At 55.3% G+C, this 21,994-nt stretch overlaps 1 protein-coding gene and 1 long non-coding RNA gene across 2 annotated transcripts in view; one reads left to right on the top strand and one right to left on the bottom strand.

Annotated features, from left to right (window-relative positions):
- The first annotated feature begins 6,352 nt into the window (after positions 1-6,352).
- Positions 6,353-21,994, top strand: part of PADI2 (peptidyl arginine deiminase 2) — a 55,977-nt gene continuing 40,335 nt past the window's right edge. Inside the window, exons 1-2 of the mRNA XM_043445490.1 lie at positions 6,353-6,522; positions 21,658-21,841. Of these exons, the coding sequence (XP_043301425.1) occupies positions 6,431-6,522; positions 21,658-21,841 (276 nt within the window). The 5' untranslated portion in view covers positions 6,353-6,430. The remainder of the gene's footprint in view (positions 6,523-21,657; positions 21,842-21,994) is intronic.
- On the bottom strand, positions 12,208-15,240 carry LOC122426500. Its single transcript, XR_006265181.1, has 4 exons — positions 14,849-15,240; positions 13,999-14,060; positions 12,878-13,067; positions 12,208-12,639 (listed from the first exon to the last, which is right to left on the bottom strand). It is a non-coding gene; the product is annotated as an uncharacterized LOC122426500 (long non-coding RNA).

The following is a 21,994-nucleotide window of genomic DNA, read 5'->3' as shown; positions in this document are numbered from 1 at the left end:
ATACGTCACAGAAACCCTGCCTGAATGGCCAGCCTGCAGATTTCAGCCTCAAGGCTGCGGCATCAACTCTCCCCGAATTGCCAGCCAGCCTGCCTGCTCGACAAACTTCAGAATGGCCAGCCCTAACCCACAACCGCATGAAGCAATTCCTTAAAATAAATGTCTGTAGGTGACAGTCGTCCCGGAAGGCTTTGAAGGGTGAGTATAGAGCAGGACACAGGCCCCTCATTCTGAATGCCTGTGGCATTAGCGGCTGAAGAACAGCCTCGCTCCAGCCGCTGGCATAAATATAATAGTGCAGCACCCCAGCCCGGCAACTGTAACTGTTAGTCGCTCAGTCCTGTCTGACTCTTTGTGACTCCATGGACTGTAGCCCTCCAGGCTCCTCTGTCCATGGCATTTTCCAGGCAAGAATAGTGGAGTGGGTAGCCATTCCCTTCTCCAGGGAAGCTTCCTAACTCAGGGATCGAACCTGGATTTCCTACATTGCAGGCAGATTCTTGACCATCTGAGCCACCAGGGAAGCCCCAGCCCTGCCCTCCCCATAAGTGAAATATCCAGCAGGACCAAGGGCTGGAACAGAAGGAGAATGAATCCCGCATCCCAGAGCCTGTCCTTCACTGGCCAGCCAGCGACCCCTTCCGAGGGGGTGGGATGAGAGGGTGGGCTTGGCTGGGGAAAGGGGCTACAAGGGCCCAAACAGAGACCCAGGATGTGGGGAGCTGCTCTTGAGGGCAGAGTTGGGGGTTGAGGAGGTCCCTGGGCCCAGAGAAGCTGCCTTGGGGACAATGACCCAGGCCCCATCACCTCAGCACTCTGGCCTCTTGTCAGAACTCCTGTTGAATTCAGCCCTGCGTGGCAGGCAGAGTGGTCTTCCTAAAGCATCCACCACATCACTGCCTCTCCTGTGCCGGCCCAGGCCCATCACCTCACTGCTCTGGCTGGCCTCGCATCAGAACCTGCGGACTTTGGCTCTCATGGCAGCCACAGCGATTTTCTAAAGCATGCATCAGGTCATTGCCATGTGTCAAGGTCCTTCCCCAGCTTTCCTGTGACCTTGAGATAAAACCAGAAGTCCTTTATGGGACATAAGATAAGGCCTGGTGTGACAAGGCCGTGGCAGCCAGCCTCTCCCCAGCCCCAGCCTGGCCAGATGGAGCTCACCGGGCCCTCCCGTGTCTACCTCCCTCTGTCACCAACACCCTTTCCCGTCTTCCCCTCCGCATGGCCCGCCCGCCCCTCCAGGGCCACCCAAAGCCACGCCCTTGGTCTGCAAGGCAGCCTGCGTCCCCTCCCCTGGGCCCCTCAGGGCCCTGCTCAGCGGCCCCTCCAGAGCTTCCATATTTAAGGATTTTAGACAGAGCCGTCTGCTTGGGTGGCTCCAGGGGGGCCTGAAGATGATCACAGGGCCCCCCCGCTCCTGCCCTCCCCTCCCGCGAGGCCACGACTGTACCGGGGCTGCTATACCAGCTCTCGGACCACCTGGTGCCCGGGATGGCCTGGCACCCAGGGCCTCACTGAACCATGTCCGCTGCTCCCTACCCTGGGGTGCTCCATCTGCAGTCTGGCTGGGACACCCTGCACCCATCCTTCGCTTCTCTGAGTCTCCTCAGCTTATTAGAACTCTGCTTTGATTTGCAAACTGTGAAGTCCTGGGCAATGTGAACGGGGACTGATGCCAAAATCTTGGTTCCCTGTTCACCAGCGCTGAGAAGACATAAGGAGACAGATTGGGGGGGAAATAAAAAAGGAAGCGTAGCTTTATTCTTTGCCAGGCAAAGGGGACACCAGCCTGCTAGCGCCTCAAGAAATGTGCCCTCTGCCCTGGGGAACAGGGGAGACTTCATATCCTCAGGAAGGTCTTGCTTTTTTTTTCTTTTGCAGAACTTCAGACCAGCCACAGCTGGCATCAGGTAGCTCAGTTAACTGGGGTTGGTCTTTTCTGAAGTTATCAGCCCATGACCTTCTTTCTGAAATGGAGAATGCTACGAGGGACTGTAGGGGGTGAAGAATGCCAGGTGCAGAGTGTGATTCAGTGGAGTCGGAGGTGACCGGCTTTGTGAAGGGCAAGTCCAGCTACAAGTGTTTGTTAGCTGTTGTTGTTGTTGTTTAGTCACTAAGTTGTGTCCAGCTCTCTGTGACCCCGTGGGCTGTAGCCCGCCAGGTTTCTCTGTTCATGAGATTCCCCAGGCAAAAATACCGGGTGAGTTGCCAGTTCCTTCAGGGGATCTTCCCAACCAGGCATCGAACCCTACCTCCTGCGTTGGCAGGTGGTCCTTACTGCTGAGCCACCAGAGAAGCCCAAAGAATGACCAAGATTGCTCAGCGCTCTCAGGCCTGTTTATGTTGTTTGCCCAGCCTGTTCGTTATTTCCTTGTTTTCCTTGTTTGTTAGAAAAGAAGGGCTTCCCAGGGGGCTCAGTGGTAAAGAATCTGCCTGCAATGGCTCAGTGGTAAGGAATCTGCCTGCAAGGCAGGACATGCGGGCTTGATGCAATGCATTAGATCCCTGGGTCTGGAAAATTCTGTGATGAAGGAAATGGCAACCCACTCCAATATTCTTGCCTGGGAAATCCCATCGACCGAGGGAGCTGGGCAGACTACAGTCCATGGAGTTGAAAAAGAGTCGGACAACTTAGTGACTAAACAACAATCAGAAAAGTCTCATTTTTATTTAAGAAAAGTCTCACGTCTTTTTTGCTGCACCAGAATGAATGTGACACACTGCAGAGGTTTTTTAAAGTGTGTTATTAAATAACATGTACAGTTTGAGGCTGTTTTTCTAAAAACTGAACTATATACAGGCGTAGAAAATCATTGCTGTCCACTAGAACTTGAGTCTGTGGTCCTGGTGCGCTAAGCATTTTGCTCGGGATCAGCTGGTTATTCCTACAACCCTGTGGGCTGGGTACTGATAGGATCTCCTGTACAGAAGAAGAAAGCGAGGCCCAGAGACGTCCCCTGCTTCTGAGGAGCTGAACTGGACTTGACCCCAGGTTTGCCAAGTCCAAAAGCCACGCATGCTTTCACCTCCAGGCTGATCGGTGCCTCTGTGCAAATTAGAGATATTATTAGCTCCCAGCTCATAGGGCTGTTAGGAGGATTAAATGAGCTAAGAGGTGTCAAGCCCTTAGAGAAGGTCCTGGCACAGCCCGAGGGCTCAGTAAGCGCAATCGCCTACAGCAGCATCTCACTGCCTCTGCGTGGGCCCTGTGAGATCACCCACCAAAATGTTCACAGTGGTCATCCCTGTCCTGGGGTCATGGGAGACCTTTTTTAAAACTTCTTCCAAAATGATCAGGTAGAAGTCCCTGGCAGTCCAGCGGTTAGGACTGCGAGCTTCCAGTGAAGGGGGGCACAAGTTCGATCCCTGGTTGGGAAACTAAGATCCTCGAAGTGGCAGGGCACAGTCAGAAAAACATTTGACTGTAGTGTGTAATAAGAAATACATACTACTTTTGTATTTCTTTTTAAATTCTTGCCTGTGTGATGCCCTAAGTGAACTTGAGGACAAGGCAGGCCTGTGAGATATCTGGGTCATCTCCCAGCTCCCCTCAAGGCCTGGCACAGATCGCCCCCCAATATAGGGTCCCAGTAGGGAGCAGCTCAGATGGGCTTCTCCCAGCCCAGCCTCTCCGGCCACTTGCTTGGCAGGCGCCTGAGTGAGTTGGGGGTGTGGGGTATGGGTCGGAGCCAAAACTGGCCCCAGCTAAGCCTGCCCTTTGCTGGCCTTCCCCAAAAGGCACAATGAGGTGCCCCGTGGCTCTTCCTGGCCCCAGGGGAGCAGTCATGATGGGTGAGACCTCCGGCCCTGAATCCACCAACAGCTGTGACCACTTCAGCTATTTTAAACCCTTGGGCACCCGGAGGCTCCTGTCCCACCAACCACGCGCTCTGACCCAGCATCACAGGCCCCAAGCCAGGGATGGGAGCCCTGAACGCGGGTCAACCAGGCCTGGGTGGGATTTTTTTTTTTTAAGAAGAGGGAATTTGATTTCTTGAGCACTCGCCTTGTACCAGAGATTGTGCTAGTGTCTTCCATACATTGTCTCATATCAAATCATCCTTCTATCTAGGCTGAGAGATCACCTTGTTCACTGATCAGGAAGATGAGGAAAATGAGGTCCCAGGTCCAACAGAGGCATGACTGGGGTTAGAACTTGGGCTTCCTCGTCCACCAAGCAAGGGACAGCATTCCTTCCTGCTCTTACCCGCCTTGCCCCTACCCCCACCTGACCCGCACACCCCCCACACACACCCATGCAAGTTCCTTTCCTGGCTCCGTGCTCGTAGGCGCTATGAGACCAACCAAGGGCACATTCTTGAACGTTTCTGTGGCTCAATTTCTTCATCTGTAAAGTGGCGGGGTGATTGGGAGCGTATAATGATCCAATTCTAATACATGAAAAGTGCCGCTGGAGCAGCGCCCAGCACACAGGAGGAATGCGTTCAGGGCCCGCTGTTCCTCCTTGTCTCCTGGCAGTCACCACCTTTGCCTGTTTCTCTCTCCCCTGCACCTGTGATGACCCGCCCAGACCTCAGTGGGGGTGCAGTACTTTCCCCCCATTCTGGGTCCCAGCAGGTGACGTGAGGGTGCTGGATTCTATGATCCCCAGGAATGTGGGTACCCTGGCATATGTCCCGTATCTGCCACATAGTAGGGGCTCAAAACTAATTTTGGTAAAGAGACGCCCAGACAACAGTCCACCCTGGGGGCCTCGGGGTTAGTTCTGAGCTGCACAAACATTTTACTGTTTTGGTAGGTGGCCACCCTGCCTTCTGACTGGATGGTGCACCCAGTGGCTGCAGAAACCTGTCAAAAGTCACCAGGTCTTCCTAGGTCTGAGCACCCTGGGGGCAGATGCACCGCCCCCCCAGCCTGACTCAGGCCTTCCCCCTTCCCCAGCTGTGTGCCCCCTAGATCTCAGCTGCCCCGGAGCAGTTGGGCTCTTAGCCATCTCCTAATGTGGGCCCCCTCAAGGAGGTCTCTGGGGTCAGGCGTCTGGGTGTGTCTCCGCTCTAAGCAGTTGTGAGCCTGAAGCCTCTTACTCAGATGCACCCCGTCCCACGGCTCCCATCCCCCAGCAGACCTGCCTCCTCCCCTCCAGCCTGCACGTCCTTCTTACAACCTCTGCCCTCTCAGAAACACCTCACTTCTGGCCCCTTCTACCAAGGGCCACTCAGTCCTTTGTGAATTATCTGGCTTGGCTTCAGAGCTGGAAGGGTCTGGGATGGGGATCCCGCCCAATGCCATTCTGCACCTCCAGCGGGCCCACAAGTCACAGGCTGACCTCTGCAGGGGCACCCTCTTTTGCCAAGGGCCCCAGTGATCCTTCACTGTCCCTGCACGGGAACATTAATATTTCAGTCCACAAACACTGGTCAGATAATCCCCTTCTCTCCAGAGCTCTCAGCAGCCCAGCAGGTGTCTTCATAGACCCTGCCCAGAACACCTCCTGGCACTCCGTCCAGGACAGCCAGAAGGGCCTCCTTCAATTCCGCCCCCACCACTCCTCACTGAGGACCCCGTGCCAGGGCTGTCATTGCCCACCCATCAATCAGCGCCTTGGCTTGACATTCCGGCCCCACTGCCACCCCCCTCCCCACATCCCCTCTGTAATATTGGCCTGATTGTTGCGGGGCTGGGGGCGCAGTCAGGCTGTATCTGGCTTCCCCAGTTGGTCAGGAAGCTCCCTCTCTGCCCTTCCCCTCAGTCTGAAAACCCCTCTTTTTTTTTTTAAGTTATTTATTTTAATTGGAGGATAATTACTTTAAATACTGTGATGGTTTTTGCCATACATAAGCATGAATCGGCCATAGGTGCACACGTGTCCCCTCCACCCTGAACCCCCCTCCCGCGTCCCTCCCCACCCTGTTCCTCCAGGTCGTCACGGAGCACTGGCTTTAGTGCCCTGCTCCGTACAGCAAGCTTGCCCTGGTTTGGGCAGAAGACCTAAACAGACGTTTCTCCAAAGAAGACACACAGATGGCTAAGAAACACAAAGACGCTCAACATCACTCGTTATTCGAGAAATGCAAACCCCTCCTTTAAGAAGGCTCACTCCCCAGCCCTGGCTGGGTCAGCGCATCCACTCGCTCTGTCCCCGCCCCTTATGGCGTTTGCATTATCTGCCCGCGGGGCTGGGGGCGCCCAGAGGGGCGGCTGGCCCTGCGTCCTGGCGCCGGGCAGCTGGGGGCCAGCGGAAAGTGTTGAATGAAAGAAGGAGCAACTCAACAGTTGACGTCACCCAGACCAAGCGGGGGGCGTGGCCACGCTTGACGGACGGGCTCGCGGCCCACTGCGGGAGGAGGCCGCGGGCTGCCCCGCCCACCGGCGTCCCGATAAAGGCTGGGCGCGGACCGCCGGCGGGCGGCTGAGAGGGGCTCACCTGCGGCAGGTGCTACGCGGAGCGGCCGGGCGCTGCGCGAGGATGCTGCGCGAGCGGACGGTGCGGCTGCAGTACGGCAGCCGCGTCGAGGCGGTGTACGTGCTGGGCACGCACCTCTGGACCGACGTCTACAGGTGAGCCGGGCCCCCGCGCCCCTCCGCCTGGGGCTGGGCCCGAAATCGGGGCCCAGAAAACCCAAGACCCTCGCCGGACTCGGGGACACGGACAGGCTGCCTCCAGCCCGAGTCGCTCCTCGTCCGAGGCCCCCGCGCGCAGAAATCCTGAGAACCAGCCCCCAAACCTTGTGTCAAACTCCCCCACATCCAGAGAGCCCCCAGATACTCAGACCCAGCATGGGCACCCGCACTACCCGTTCCCAGAACCCCCGCCGCTTCTCCCCAGCCTTCCCGCCCCCGACCCTCTCCAGCCCCTCCCCGGGGACGACCTGGGCACCCTTGGCTTCCCCAGCCTCTTCTCTTTCCCCTCGGCGCTCTGCCCTTAGCAGCTCCCTGAAGCCCCCAGACCCTCTGGCTCACCTCCCAGCTCAGCCCAGACCCTCCCCTGACTCCCAGACCGGCTGAACTTCTTCCTGGATCGGCTTGGGGCATGGCCAGCAGGAATCTGGCCAAGGGGTAGCCTGGGCTCCAATTTCGCCCTGTGGGGGCTCGGGGTGATTGTCTGTCCCCAAGCACTGGCCAGGAGCGCCCTGTCCCCAAATGCCTTCCCCTGACTTCACCCTGGGATCAGGGAGGGGCCTTGTTCCACCAGAAGGAGGGTGCGGATGTGGGGGTCTTTGTCAGAAGAGCTCTGCTGATTCAGGACCCTGTTCTCACTGGCCCTGTCCTCCCATCCTCAAACTCTGGTGGGGTGCAGGATTTCTGAGACCGCAGGCCATGGTATGGGGGAATGGAAGTAAGCGCCCCACCACTCCCGCACCTGCCAGGAAGCGGCCAAGTCCCAGACTGGTGCGAAGGAAGTGGCGGAGAGTCCCTGGCGGGGCCCTGCAGCCCTCTGCTCCAGGCCCTCGAAGTGTCCCCGTTGCTGGCACGGGACGGGTCAGTGCTGAGAGGAGGGAGCATAGAGGACTCGGGTGGGGACCCCATGCTGATGCCTGCGGGCAAGTCCCCCGAACCGCTCTGTGCCTTGAGTGGCTTACTGCTCCCAAATCACTCTGTCATCGGGCACCCTGCCTCTCCCAGCCCCTCCGACACCCCGTCCCTGTGTCTTCCCCTACACCTTCCCCAGCCCATTCCCTCTGTCACCTCCAGCGGCCCTGCCAGCCCTGCCAGGCCAGGCCCCTGCCCCCTTCCTCCTGAGCAGGCACTGGCCTACCCGAGGGCAGAGAGCCGGTCACCGTGCAGACCAGGGGCCCTGTCCACCCGCCAGCCCCTGCCTTCAGCTGTCCGTGTGTAAACCTCAGGGTCACAACTCAGAAGTGCGGTGTGGTCCAGGCCTCGGTGGCCCGGGGGCGCTCCCCTCCCTTCCCCACCCCCCGTCCTAACTGGGCACTGCCAGCAAGTGGGCCAGGAGCCAGGACACTCGGGCCTCTAAGCTTCAGCTGTCACCATACCTGCCTGTTTGTCCACTGGGGCACTTTTAGTGCAGCCCGAGAGGCTGGCACAATGCCTCCGTTGGGGGGTGGAGAGTCAAGAAGGGGTCAGGCTCAGGCCCACCCTCTGTCCTGGCAGAGAATGGGGGAAGGGTGGACTCATCCCCCCTCTAGCAGGGCACGGAAGTGTGACAGTCCCCTCTGTCCCTTCTCAAGAAGCCAGTCACAGCCCCTGTGACCCTCACCTCCCTCCTGCATTTGACCTGAGACCCTCTCGCACCCCCGGCAGAGACGCAGTACACTCTAGACCCCTGCTGTCCAGTGGAGATAGAATGCAAGCCACAAAGAGAGCCACGTGTGTAATCTTTAATATTCTAGTAACTGTATTTTTAAGGTTAAAATAAGCAGGTAAATTGATTATAATAATATATGCATGCATGTTAAGTCACTTCAGTTGTGTCTGACCCTTTGCAACCCTATGACCTATAGCCCGCCAGGCTCCTCTGTCCATGGGATTCTCCAGGCAAGAACACTGGAGTGGGCTGCCATGCCCTCCTCCAGGGGATCTTCCTGACCCAGGGATGAAACCCGTGAGTCTTAGTCTCCTGCACTGGCAGCAGGTGGGTTCTGTACCACTAGTGCCAGCTGGGAAGCCCATAATAATAATAATATACACTTTAACCTAATATGTCCCAAATATTAGCATTTCAATATATAATCCATATAAAATTGTTCATGAGCTAGTTTGACGTTCTCTTTTTCATGCTAAGTGTTGGAAACTCAGTGTGTGTGTTGCATTGTTCAGCACACCTCCGTGCGGACTAACTGCACTTCAGGCACTGACAGCCACAGGTGGCCGTGACCGCCGTGTGTCCTGCCCAGCACGGGTCTAGAGCGACACATCTCAGCCTCGGCACCACCGCGTTTGGGCCAGGACGATTCACTGTCCCCGGGGTGTCCTGGGCATTGTACAATGTTTAGCAGCGTCGCTGGCTTCTCACCCCTAGATGCCAGTGCGTGTTTAGGCGCTCAGTCGTGTCTGACTCTCTGTGACCCCATGGACTGTAGCCCGCCAGGCTGCTCTGTCCATTGGATTCTCCAGGCAAGCGTACTGGAGTGGGTTGCCGTGCCCTCCTCCACATGCCCTCTCCATAGGAGAACTCGAGTCTCCTACATTGGCAGGGGGGTTCTATACCACTAGTGCCACCTGGGAAGCCCATGGATGTCAGTAGCAACGCCCAACTGTGACACCTGGAAATGTCTCCAGATAACCCAGACGTCCCTGGTGGGCCAAGTGACCTCCAGCTGAGAACCACTGGTCTAGTGGAAGGAAGCCCCTCCCCATACTAGGGAGACTGAGCTGTTGTCACTTCTGATACTGTGATGATAAGAACAGCCGTCAGCATGGCAGAGGATAAGATAGCATCACCAACCCAAGGGACATGAATGTGAGCAAACTGTGGGAGAGAGTGGAGGACAGAGGAGTCTGGCGAGCTGCAGTCCATGGGGTCGCAAAGAGTCGGACACGACTGAGCGACTGCACCACTGCCCACAGACCTTGGAGGTTGTCCTTGGACCATCTCACTTTGTAGATGAGGAAAGTGAGGCTCAGAGAGGTGTAGCCATTTGCCTGATGTCACACGGGACTCAGGTCTAGTCCTGTCTGGCTGGGAACTCATGCTCTTAATCTCCTCTCTAACCGCCGTGTCCTCAGCCACTTCAGTTGTGTCCGACTCTTTGTGACCCCATGGAATGTAGCCTGCTGGGTTCCTCTGTCCGTGGAATTCTCCAGGCAAGAATACTGGAGTCCAGGGGATTTTCTCAACCCAGGGATCAAACTCGCATCTCTTGGGTCTCCTGCACTACAGGCAGATTCTTTATCACTGAGCCACTGGGGAAGCCCCTCTAACCTCCTGTTCAGATTGAATTAGATGACCGTCTGAGCCTGTGTCCCTCCCACCCCCCACCAGGGCCATGAGACACTCACTGCCCCCGGAGACGTCACCCACCCCCAACTGACCTTCCACTTCCCACTGAGCCCTTCCCCACCCAGACGCAAGTCCTGACTCAAAACCCATGTGATGCCCCCAGGGTCTCCAGTCTCCAAGGAGACCCTGAGGGACAAGGTGGTGGGCCTTAGGCCCTGTTAGTGAGGGAGTGGTGTCTTGACCCCTCAGTCCTGAATCACAAAGATGAGTGAACAGACCTCAACACCCACCCCCTTCCCCAAGGGCTCTGGGTCCCCTTTCCTGAAATGCACACAGACCTCCTTCACCTCCAGACGCAAGGCAGGGGCTTCGCCTGCCCCTTCCTCGGCTGGCCCCGAAGGTCACCCACCCTCTCCCGGCAAAACCAGTCCTCTGGGGATGATGACCTGACCCAGAGACATTCTGAGGGCTGGCCTGCAACAAGCTAAAAGCAGATGCGCAGAAAGAAGGAAGTAGGACATTTTTTTGTAGAGATTTACTCCAGGATCCTTGTTAAAGATACTTGCCATTTCCTCTCCCCTCCCCGCCCCCCACGCAGCGCGCTTATCTGAGGTCTGGCGCATGCCTGCACAGTCTCCCCCACAGTCCCTTCAGCCCGCAGCTGCTGCTTCGGCAGGCTGGCTTGGGTCCACATCTGGTTCTGACTTGTTGGAGAGAAAGTGCTGACTGAGCAGCACCCCCATGTCTATTTCATCCTCCCTGCACACCTCCGCCAGATCCCCAAGAACGAGCAGCCTTGGAATAAGTTGACAGGGTAGTTGCACTCTGCCCTCTGACCCACAAGCCCTGTCCCACCCTGGGTTCACGCATCCAGCTGGAGGGGGAGTTCTTGACTGGGTTGTGAGCTCTCTCCATACCCATTTCCAAGGTCTGCAGGAGCTTCAGGCCGTTTCTGAGGTCTGCAGGAGCTTCAGGGCAGGAATGAGGTTGTCAGCCATCTCTTGCCTCTGTAGGGCTTTCTCCTGGTTGCATCTGACCTCATGATGTGCCCCTGAGGTCGGAAGGAGAAGCGATCCTGTGCACCTCCTGAGATTCCCCAAGGCAGAGGCTGACCAGACATTTCTCCCAGCAGGGCCTGGCCCATCACCCTCTGACAGAAGACAGGAAAGGGGGTACCGGGGAAGGAGTCCCAGACATCAGTGCAGTAAAATACGGGGCACACCGCACAGGGCAGTTACGTATCCTGCCTTGGGGGAGCCTGTGTGCTCAGGCGCTCAGTCGGGTCCAACTCTTTGTGACCCCACGGACTGTAGCCCGCCAGGCCCCTCTGTCCTTGGGATTCTCCAAGGAGGGATACTGGAGTGGGTTGCCGTGCCCTCCTCCAGGGGATCTTCCCAGAGACAGAACCCGCGTCTCCTGCATTGGCAGGCAGATTCTTTACCGCCGAGCCACCTGGGAAGCCCCCAGCCTTGAAGGAGAGCCTGCCAAATCTAAATTCATCCCCACATCACTCCCTCAACTCAACTCAGGTCGCTGGTCTCTCTGACTCTGTTGGTGTGAGTGTTTTACAAAGTATCATTAGGATCCAGATCAAAGGGCTAGGACCTGCGGTGTCTGAGCGCCGCCCCCCCCCACAGGGTGTCAGGCCCCTCCTCACTGGCTGATCCCACCTCCTGCTGACCCGCCTGCATCCACGCCAGCCTCGCTGGTTTCGTGGGCACCGCTTTTGGCCCCTGACCGCACCTCTTCCTCCCTGCTTCAGGGCCTCTGCAGGTGCTGTTCCCCTTGCCTGGCGCGTGGCCCCCAGACCTCTGCAAGCCTGGCAAGTCTCGGCTCCTCTCAGTTCCTCCAATCAGCTTCTGAACTCCTCCCCGCACACCCCGCATTTCCTGGTGCCGGCCGACCCCAAGCCCCAGGTGCTCCCCACCTGAGGACTGTTGTTTTTCTTTGCAGATCTTGTTTACTTAATATTGCTAGCTGACTTATTCTATACCAGGCAGCCTTATGGGCACCTTGTACATTCGTGACATGTATTTAATAATTTGAGTTCAGTTGCTCAGTCGTGTCCGACTCTTTCAGCCTTGTGGACTGTAGCCCGCCAGGCTCCTCTGCCCGTGGAATTTTCCAGGCAAGAATACTGGAGTGGGGTGCCATTTCCTAGTCCAGGGATTTGATAATTTATTTGTGTTTAAACCTCACAGCGGGCTTCCCAGGTAGCTCAATGGTAAAGAATCCACCTGCCAATGCAGGAGACACAGATTGGATCCCTGGGTCAGGAAGATTCCCCTGGAGAAGGAAGTGGCCACCCACTCCAGTGTTCTTGCCCAGGGAGTCCCGGACAGAGGAGCCTGGTGGGCTCCAGTCCCTGGGGTCGCAGAGAGTCGGGCACGACTTAGTGACTAAACAGCAACAACAAAACTCACAACTTTGTGAGCTGGGTACTGTCATGGGGGAACATAAGGGATGCTTGTCCACGATGGCACGGCTGGTAGATGGAAGCGTAGCGGAGCCCACGCCTTTGACCGCCCTGCCAGGCCATCTGCTGGGACGGGTGTCGTGGGCGTGTCCTCTCCCCGCCCAGCGCTTCACTCATTCCCGTGAGCCTCCTGCCCTCGGGTTGCTGACGGCTCCCTGGTTGGCTGGATGGATGTGGCCGGGGCGCACATGGACTGGACTGTCACCAGGGTCCACCACAGCCTCAGGGGTGGGCGCTGCTGGGCAGAGCGGTGGAAGGCCAGGGCGTGTGGCCGAGCTTGGCCAGGGCAGCGTTGCCCCTGGGAGAATGACAGAGGTGGAATTCAGGCCAGGCCAGGCCAGGTGGCCCCATAAATTAGAACAACACCAGGGCCCTCAACTCCCAAAGGCAAGGAAAGCCTGGTGCCAGGCTAGTCCCTGGGCAGGGGCAGCTCCCTGCGGTCGAGCCCACTGCCCCCTGCACAGCCGGGGTCCCCCAGATCTTCAGTCCCCACCACAGGGCCTCAGTCGGGTGGGAGCACAGTGGCAAGGGCTCACCCTGATGCCCACCCCCAGCTGGACAGGCACGTGTCAGCCTCGGGGGAGGCCGGTTTTTGCCGGCAGTTCTGTCCTGCCCAGCCGTGCCCGGCCCCATGCCCAGGACACTGACGGCTTGTCTTGGTCACTTATCCGAAGACCCAGGGTACGATGGCAGCCTTTGGTGTCCACTCTCCGGACTGATGCCCACCTGCAAAATAAGTGGGGGGCTTCTTGTTTGATCCTTTCCTGACCTAGGCCTGGCACTCCCCCTCCCTCACCAGGTGTCCCTACCCAGAGGATTTTTAGGGAGGACTGGAACCTCTGGATCCTCCCCCAGGACGGGAGCAGCCAGGCATGGAGCTCAGAGGGCTTGAGTTTCCCCCACGTCCTGCCTGTCTCAGTCTGTCCCTGAGACTCAGAACAAATGCTTGCCCTCTGTGGGCCTCAGTGTGCTCATCTGTAAAACAGGATGACATTAACACGGGCCTCGTGGGGTTATCAAAAGGATAGACTGAGATTGCGTGGGCTTAGGACTTGAAACAGTATCTGGCACATAGTCAATAGTTATCGTGAATTAGTATTGGGTTTTGTGCGTGGTAAATCGCTTCAGTCGTGTCCGGCTCTTTGTGACCCCATGGACTGTAGCCCACCAGGCTCCTCTGTCCATGGGAGTCTTCAAACAAGAACACTAGGGTGGGTTGCTGTGTCCTCCTCCCGGGAATCTTCCCCACCCACGGATTGAACCTGTGTCTCCTGTGTTTCCTGCATTGGCAGGGAGGTTCTTTATCACTATTGCCTCCTGGGAAGCCCATTGGGCTTATTGTAATATTATTAAGACAGATAATAATGAACTGTGGCCTCAAAAAGTTTAGAACGTTCATGGGAGAGAAATGCTGGAGAAGTGTTAAGTGTTGTTTGAAGCGCCAACACAGGGAGGGAGAGGTGGGTCCTGGCTGATAGGATCACGGGAGACTTCCTGGAGGAGGTGGCAACCCAGCCGGAGGATAGACGGGTTCACACCCAGACAGGCCATGCAGGAGCAAAGGTACCTGGCAGGAAAGCAGGGACACTGGGAGGGGCAGAAAGGGCGTAGTTTCTGTAGCCTGGAGTGTAAGACTAGAGAGTGGATTTGTTCAAACCTGGGCTTTGAACGCTGGGATCAGGCATTAAAGTTTGTCCTGCAGGGAGTCGTTGCAGGTATCTGGGGAGGGAGTGACCATAGATTAGATTGTTTCTTCCCTAAGGAGAGGGTCCCTGGGCAGCTGGAGGCCCCAGTGCCTGGTGAGAGGCTGCTGAGCCTACCCAGCACAGAAGAGGGCTGGCTGAAAACAGAAGTCACGGTCTGTCTTCATGGATCCCTGTCCGGACCGGCCGCCCGCTCCAGGGCTCCAGCTACCTCCACCCCAGGAGGCTCCGGGAGGGTGCTTGCCATGGCGCTGCCCGCCAGGCTGGCACCCACAAACCCCCTCAGATTCTGTAAAGACCTTGGGACAGGATGTCACACCCAGGCTGCCAGGAGCTGGGTTCACAGCGGAGTAAGCCCCGCTGGTGTTAACGAGGCCCAGGGCAGGTGGATAAGCCAGGAGAGCCAGACGCCAGCAAGCTGCAGGCACGTCCTGCCCTCGAGTCTGGGGCGGAGGCAGCGTCCCAGCCCTGCAAGGCCAAGCTGGCCTCCCCACTGACTAAGGGCGGACCAGAGAGGGTGAGGGCTCCCTAGAGGCCACACAACATTTGTGGGCTGAGCAGATGTTAGGTTGCAGTACCCAGAATCCCCTTGGGCCAGGCACAGTGAACACCCTTCTTCTACATCCGACACTGCTTTCCAGTCTGGCTCAGAGCTCCTTTGTTTGGTGCTGGCTGACTGGCCGTGTCCCTCCATTTCCCCGGCTGACGCCCCGCCCCACACCACCGCCACCGCTTCCTTGGACAGCTGCGGCCACCTTCCCACTGGTCCCCCCCACCCCCACCGCTCTCCTGACTGTCCCCTACCCTGCACCCTGGAGGAGCTGTCTGCAGGCAAAACGCTCACGTCTCCCTGCGCAGCGGCCTCGGGGCCTGCGGGGGAGCGGCCGGCCCTCACCGTGGCCTGGGTCCTCTCCCCGCTGCTCTCCGTCTGTCGTGCTCACAGACTCCAGCCACGTTAACCTCCTTCCAGTTTCTCGAACATGCTGGGCTCACGTCCGCCTCAGTCCAGCACCCACACTGTCCTTGCTGCTTGGAAACCTCTGCTCCTCTTCCTCTCGTCGCTTTGGGCAAATTCAGCGGTTCCGACGCTGGTCCCTGGACCAGCAGCTTCACCTGGGAGCTTGTTAGCAATGCAGTTGCCTTGCACAGTATATGTATATCACATCTTCCTTTTATACGATTTAAATATATGCAGTTCTATTTGTCAGTTCTCCAGTAAAGTTGTGGGGAAGGAATGGAGGTTCCCAGGCACATTCCCCAATCTGCTGAGTCAGAAACTCTGGGGGTAGCCTGACAATCTGTATTTTAACAGGCCTTTCAGGTGTGGCCAGTGCAACTCAAATTTAAGAACCACTGATCTAACTAACTCTAAGCTATAATTTAGAGTGTAAAATTAAAACTTCAACTCAAATGCCACGTCTTCCAGGAATCCTTTCTCGACCTCCAGACCAGGACCTCGTGGAGCCCCATACCTTTCCTTTAGAGCAGTTTTCAGAGCTGTCATCGAAACTGCAATCCATCAAGAGCCTTTCTCTTCCACTGGAGTATTTGCTCCATGGCCCTAGGAGCATATTTTCTATTTTGCGCTATCCCAGGACCTAGCACACGCCTGACACATAAAAAGTCCTCAATAAATATTGCTGCATGAATGACCACATACTCAAGTCCCCTCTTCCAGCCCTTCCTGGGGCGAGCATTCACTTACCGTGTGCCTGTGCTAACCAGGTGCTGAAAGAGAGAAAATACACTCTGCCTCCAAGAAGATGAGCTGCCACCAGGGAAAATAAATGTGGATGGAGCCAGATCAGTTGAGTTGAGTCATCCAGGAAGGATGAGCTGCCAGGCAGAGACCTCAGGGGGAAAGGATTACAGGTAGAAGGACCAGCACATGCAAGGCGCGTGGTAAGATGAGACGGAGCTGGGAGGGTGGGGGCGTTGCAGGCAGTGAGGCGGGGAGTTGGTTTGAGATGCGGTGGCTGAGTACCACCAGGTGAGTGTCAGGCCCCAGAGCTTGAATTTTACTGTTTGGTGGTCCCTAAAGAGCCACTGAGTATTTTCCAGCAGGCAAGTAACCTGATTTCTTTCCTTTTTTTTTTTTAATCACTCTGATAATATAGTTTGGAAAACCAAGAAGGGTGGGTCTGTTCATTCATTTATTCCTGAAATATATACATTGAGCGTGGCCATGTCCTGGGTGCTGGGATATGATGGGCAGTGCAGGTGTGGCCCCCGCCTGTCCTTCTGTCCACGTATCTTTAGCCTCTTTCCCGTAAGCCCAAGGTCATGGCCACCGCAACTCCTGCTCTGTCCCCTCCATAACCCCCTGAGCCCCTCCCTGCAGCCTCCAGGGGGAAGCAATAGGCCCACAGCCCCTGGCTCTCGGGTTTCTGCAGGGGATTCTAAAAGGTTCTTCCTGGGGAGGGCGGCAGCCAGCAGGCTCCACAGGGGACAATGGGTGCCTTTGTTGCTTCTGCCAGGGCCACTCCAAGAATAGCTGTTTGCTCAGCTCAGAGCAGGGCTGGGAGGGAGGCTGTGGGTCTAGAGCTGCAGTGTAGGTGGGGTATTAACCCCCAAGCCTCTGGGACCTCCTCTAGTTTCTCACTGGCTGAGAGGGATGGAGGAGGTGGGAGCGTCACTTAGAGCAACCATTGTCAGATCTGGGGCCCTAAAAGATCATCCTGCCCTGTGAGTTTACAGAGCAATTTTTTTATAGAGCTATATGCAGAAACGCAATACATAAAACAAGATGAATAATAGTGGCTCTGGTTAAAGAGGGTGGGCATCTAGCAGAGATCCCCAGCTGGTCAGGACCTCTTCGCCACCCCTTTGTCCAGACCTGCCCCCCTCTGCGCTCCCCAGACTCCAGCCATCCTTGTCCTGGTCCCACCCTTTCACTTTACTCTTGGTTAAACAGAGAGGACAAGTGCTTCACCCAAAGCCGCCCAGCAGGTTTATGGTCAAACCCAGGGCTTGCATTAGAGTAATATTTCCTAGACCTGAGCCCATGGCTACCCAGACTCCCATGTTTTTACCAAAAGCATATTCTAACTCTAGTATCATTGACTTAAAATTTTTCTTTAAACCATCTCTTATTTTTCTTATAAATTTAAGTGGAGATCTTATTACCATAAATGCCAAGCCTTTATCAATTTCCATAAAAGATAACACATTTAATAAATATATATTTTCTTTTAAATTATGCATCCATGTGCCACCTAAAAGTATCTCATGGGTACCCACACCTCCTTTTGGGATTTCCTGCGTAGCACATCTAAAAGGTTCACTTCTGTCCCGCTCAGAACGTGTGAAAATGTCAGTCACATCCAACTCTTTGTGACCCCATGGACTATAGCCCACCAGGTTCCTCTGTCCATGAAATTTTCCAGGTAAGGATATTGGAGTGGGTTGCCATTTCCTTCTCCAGGGGGTCTTCCTGACCCAGGGATTAAACCCAGGTCTCCTGCATTGCAGGTGAATTCTTTACCATCTGAGCGACCAGGAAAGTCCGTCCTGCTCAGCTCCACCCTCTGCTGAGTGGGTGTGATGTGCTCACCCCTGTGCTAGGCTCTGGAGGACAGCAGACCTTGCCCTCGGGGTCTTACAATCCAGAGGAGACACACCCCGCCCCGAGGTGTGAAAGACAAGGCCTGTGGGACGGGAGGGATGGGTGGTCATCTTTCATCTTATGGGTTGACAAGTGGACGCTTAGAAGGTGCAAGGGACACACTCAAGTCCCCCTCAGCACGTCAGTGGCAAAACTGGGGTTGAACCCAGATTTTCTGCACATTTCCCCCCAAGCCAGGGTTTCTGCCTTCTGCCCAGACTCTGCCGCAGCAGACCATAGCCAAGTGTCCCCATGATGGGCTGAGTGGTTTGGAAGAAGACAGACAAGAAACAGAGTGATTCTGAAAGCGTTTTTTTACAATCTCCTTTTCCAGCCCTGGGCATGGGGCTGCCCAACCCTTATCCCAGTGCCTGGGACCAGCAGTAGTCTTTGCCAGTAACTCTCACAGTCCGTGGCCTGGGTCAGAGAGGCCCTGCCTGGCGGTCTCTGCAAACACAGTCAGGACCTTGGCCATCCTGTCCCAGGACTCTAAGCGCCAGAGTACGTCGCTCTGGTGGTTCTTGAACTGCTGTCTGTGGACCAGCAATCCCAACAGTTCCTAGATATATGATAGAAATGCAGATTCTCAGGCCCCACTTCAGGCCTTGTTGTTCAGTTCCTAAGTGGTGTTGCAGTCCTTGCGATCTCCTGGACTGCAGCACGCCCGGCTTCTCTGGAATTTGCTCAAATTCCAGTGAGTCAGTGATGCTATCTAAACATCTCATTCTCGGCTGCCCTCTTCTCCTTTTGCCTTCAGTCTTTCCCATCTTCTGGGTCTTTTCCAACTAGTCAGCCCTTCTCATCAGGTGGCCAGAGTACTGGACCTTCAGCCTCAGCATCAGTCCTTCCAATGAATATTCAGGGTTGATTTCCCTTAGGATTGACTGGTTTGATCTCCGTGCAGTCTAAGGGACTCTCAAGAGTCTTCTCCAACACCACAGTTCAAAAACATCAACCCTTCAGCACGCAAACTTCTTTATGGTCCAACTCTCACATCCATACATGACTACTGGAAAAACCATAACATTGACTAGACAGACCTTTGTCAACAAAGTGATATCTCTGCTTTTTTAATATACTGTCTAGGTTCGTTAATAGCATTCCTTCCCAGAAGCAAGTGTCTTTGAATTTCATGGCTGCAGTCACTGTCCACAGTGATTTTGGGGCCCAAGAAAATAAAATCTGTCATGGCATCCACTTTCTCTTCTTCTATTTACCATGAAATGATGGAACAGGATGCCATGATCTTCGTTTTTTGAATGTTGAGTTTTAAGCCAGCCTTTTCACTCTCTTTCACCCTCATCAAGAAGCTCTTTAGTTTCTCTCCGCTTTTTGCAGTCAGAGTGGTATCACCTGCATATCTGGGGTTGTTGATGTTTCTCCCTAAAATCTTGACTCCAGCTTGTGCTTCATCCATTCTGACATTTTGCGTGATGTGCTCTGCATATAAGTTAAATATGCAGAGTGACAGCCTACAGCCTTCTTTTGCTGTTTTAAACCAGTCAGTTCCATGTCCAGTTCTAACTGTTCCTTCTTGACCTGCGTACAGGTTTCTCAGGAGACAGATAGGATGGGCTGGTATTCCCATCTCTTTAAGAATTTTCCAGTTTATTGTGATTCATGCAGTTAAAGGCTTTCATGTAGTCAATGAGGCAGAAGTAGATGTTTTTCTGGAAATTCCTTACTTTCTCCATGACCTAGTGAATGTTGGCAATTTTATCTCTGGTTCCTCTGCCTCTTTGAAAACCAGAATCTGAAATGCTGAGAAGGGGCCAGACAATCCATGCTTTGAGAAGCCTTCCAGGTAATGGTTCTGCTGCCGCTGCTGCTCCTGAACTCTGAGAACCGCTGTTCTGAAGCTCTCCTTTATCCCTGGCCACTGCCCCAGGCGCACTTCCATCATGCCAGCCAGACTCTCTGAGAATGGCACCCACAAATCTGTAGAGGTTAAAAAAAAGAAAATGAAGGTTTAAACAGTACCCGTTGATGATTCTGATGCCCACAGTGGAGAACTCTTTGGGAGCCCAAGAGCACCAGGTCTTCGAGATAGCAGCTGTGCCTCTGAGGCAGACACTTGCACCTATATGTTAGTCCTAAACCCCACGAGAATCCGCTTAAATCCCTCTGAGCCCTCTTGAGCTTTTGGGAAACTTCAGACTGTGGGCTGGAGATTTAGCAAAACTGTCAGCCCTGGGTCCTTTCCTCCTCTTGTCTCCCGGTCCTTCCTGTTATCACCGTGTAAGTTGGAGTCTTAATCTCCTTGAGCTGCCGAAACAAAATACCACGGGCTCAGTGTCTTAAAAAAAAACTATTTCTCCCAGTCTGAGATCAGAGCACCAGGCTGGTTGAGCTCTGGTGAAGGCTCTCACCCTGGTCCGCAGCCAGGGTCTTCCTCGGTGCCCACGGCGGGGAGACCGCACTCTCTCTGCCTTACGAGGAAACAAACCCTATCGCTTAGACCTTACTCTCGTGACTTCATCTAATGTTTGACGACAATCACATTGGGGGTCAGGGCCTCAATGTCTGAATTTGGGAAGACGCAAACGTCTAGTCCACAGCAGCCAGCTCAAACCAGTTCCTTTCCTGCCCTGAAATCTTGATGGCTTTTCAAGAATTCCAAGACTATTTCCCATTTAATAGAAAACTCCTCCAGAACCCCAAGGAATGACTCTCGAAGAGGAGAATTCCAAGCCATGAAAGCTGCAGCGGAAAGGAGGTGTCTTTGTGAAGAGCCTGCCCACCCCTGCCCGTCAAGCTCCTAGTTCACGGCTCAGTCTGTGTGCAAACCCAGCACCTGGATGCCTGCCTCCTCGCTGGCAGCTGAGCTCCCCTGGTCTTCAGCTCAGACACCGAACAGGGCTTGGGAGACAGAGTTCTAGGCCCAGCGCTGTCTTTGCTGCAAACTCAGTCCTCTGTCTGAGCCTCAGACCCCCACACCCTTACAGTAGCAGGTGGCTTCCAAGCTGGTTGCCCACCAGAAATACAAGGAATCTTGTCAAGAATTCAGGTCCCCGGGAGGGGTGATTAGGTGCAGCACGGGGCATTTTTAAGGCAGTGAAACTGTCTTGTATGATACTGTAAGCGTGTGTGCTTGATACTGCGATTTGACAAAGCTCGTAAGAGTCCACTACAGAGTAAACTATGGACTCTAGTTAATATCAGTGTGTCAATATTGCTTCATTAATTATAACATGTATCACACAAATGCAAGATATCCATAACATGGGAAACTGCATAGAGGAGAACTCTCTATACCGTCTGATCAACTGTTCTGTAAACCTAATACTGCTTTAAAAACAAAGCCTACTAATTCAAAAAAAGAAAAAGCAGATTCCCCAGGCCCCAACCTGGAGTATTCTGAATCAGTGGGTACTAGATGAGCCCAGGGAACCTATTTTTCTTTTTATCTATTTACTCTTGGCTGTGACGGGTCCTCATCTCTGCTCGGGCTCTTCTCTAGCTGTGGCGAGTGGGGCCGCTCGTCAGCGCGGTGCGTGGGCTTCTCCTGTCGTGGAGCGCGGGCTCCCAGTTCTAGAGCTCAGGCTCCGCCGCGGTGCTGCTCAGCCGTGGTGGCCCCTTGGCACACGGGATCTTCCCAGATCAGGGGCCGAACCCATGTGTCCCGCGTTGGAAGGCGGATTCTTTACCACTGGCACCACCAGGGAAGCCACATGCATGTGGATTCTCTTTCAGATGCTTTTCCACTAAAGGTTATTGAGGATATTGTTCCCTGTGCTCTCCATTAGGTCCTTGTTGTTTATCTATTTTATGTATAGTAGTCTGTATCAGTTCATCTCAACCTCCTAATTTGTCCCTCCCACACTGAAGGAATCTGTATTTTTAGCCAGTGCCCTCTTCACTACCGGGTGATTACCTACAGCTGAGTCCTCTGGGAGCCCCTGCAGCCTGGGGGAGCCCTGCAGCCTTGCCCCCCCAGGGGTCTCCTCCTGAAGGCCCTCACCCCGCCCGCCCAGGGGTCCCTGTGACGCAGCCTCCTCTCTCCCTACAGTGCGGCCCCTGCGGGCGCCCAGACCTTCAGCCTGAAGCACTCGGAGCGCGTGCGGGTGGAGGTGGTGCGCGACGGGCACGCCGAGGAGGTGGCCACCAACGGCAAGCAGCGCTGGCCCCTGTCGCCCAGCACCACACTGAGGCTCACCATGAGCCAGGCGAGCCCCGAAGCCAGCAGCGACAAGGTGCCGTGGGAGGGGAGGTGCTCCTGCACGGGCCTGGGGGCCGGGGGCCACGCCGGTATCCGGATGGCCGGATCCGCGCGGCCAGGGGAAGCCGAGCATGAGCCACACACGTCGGTTTCAGTTTTCTCACAACCACGTTAAAAGAGCAAAATG

The sequence above is a fragment of the Cervus canadensis genome, chromosome 24, assembly GCF_019320065.1.
Source record: "Cervus canadensis isolate Bull #8, Minnesota chromosome 24, ASM1932006v1, whole genome shotgun sequence".
In the NCBI taxonomy this organism is placed as follows: Eukaryota; Metazoa; Chordata; class Mammalia; order Artiodactyla; family Cervidae; genus Cervus; species Cervus canadensis.
Note: the sequence above shows the minus strand (reverse complement) of the source record. Positions and strands in the feature narration are given on the sequence as shown.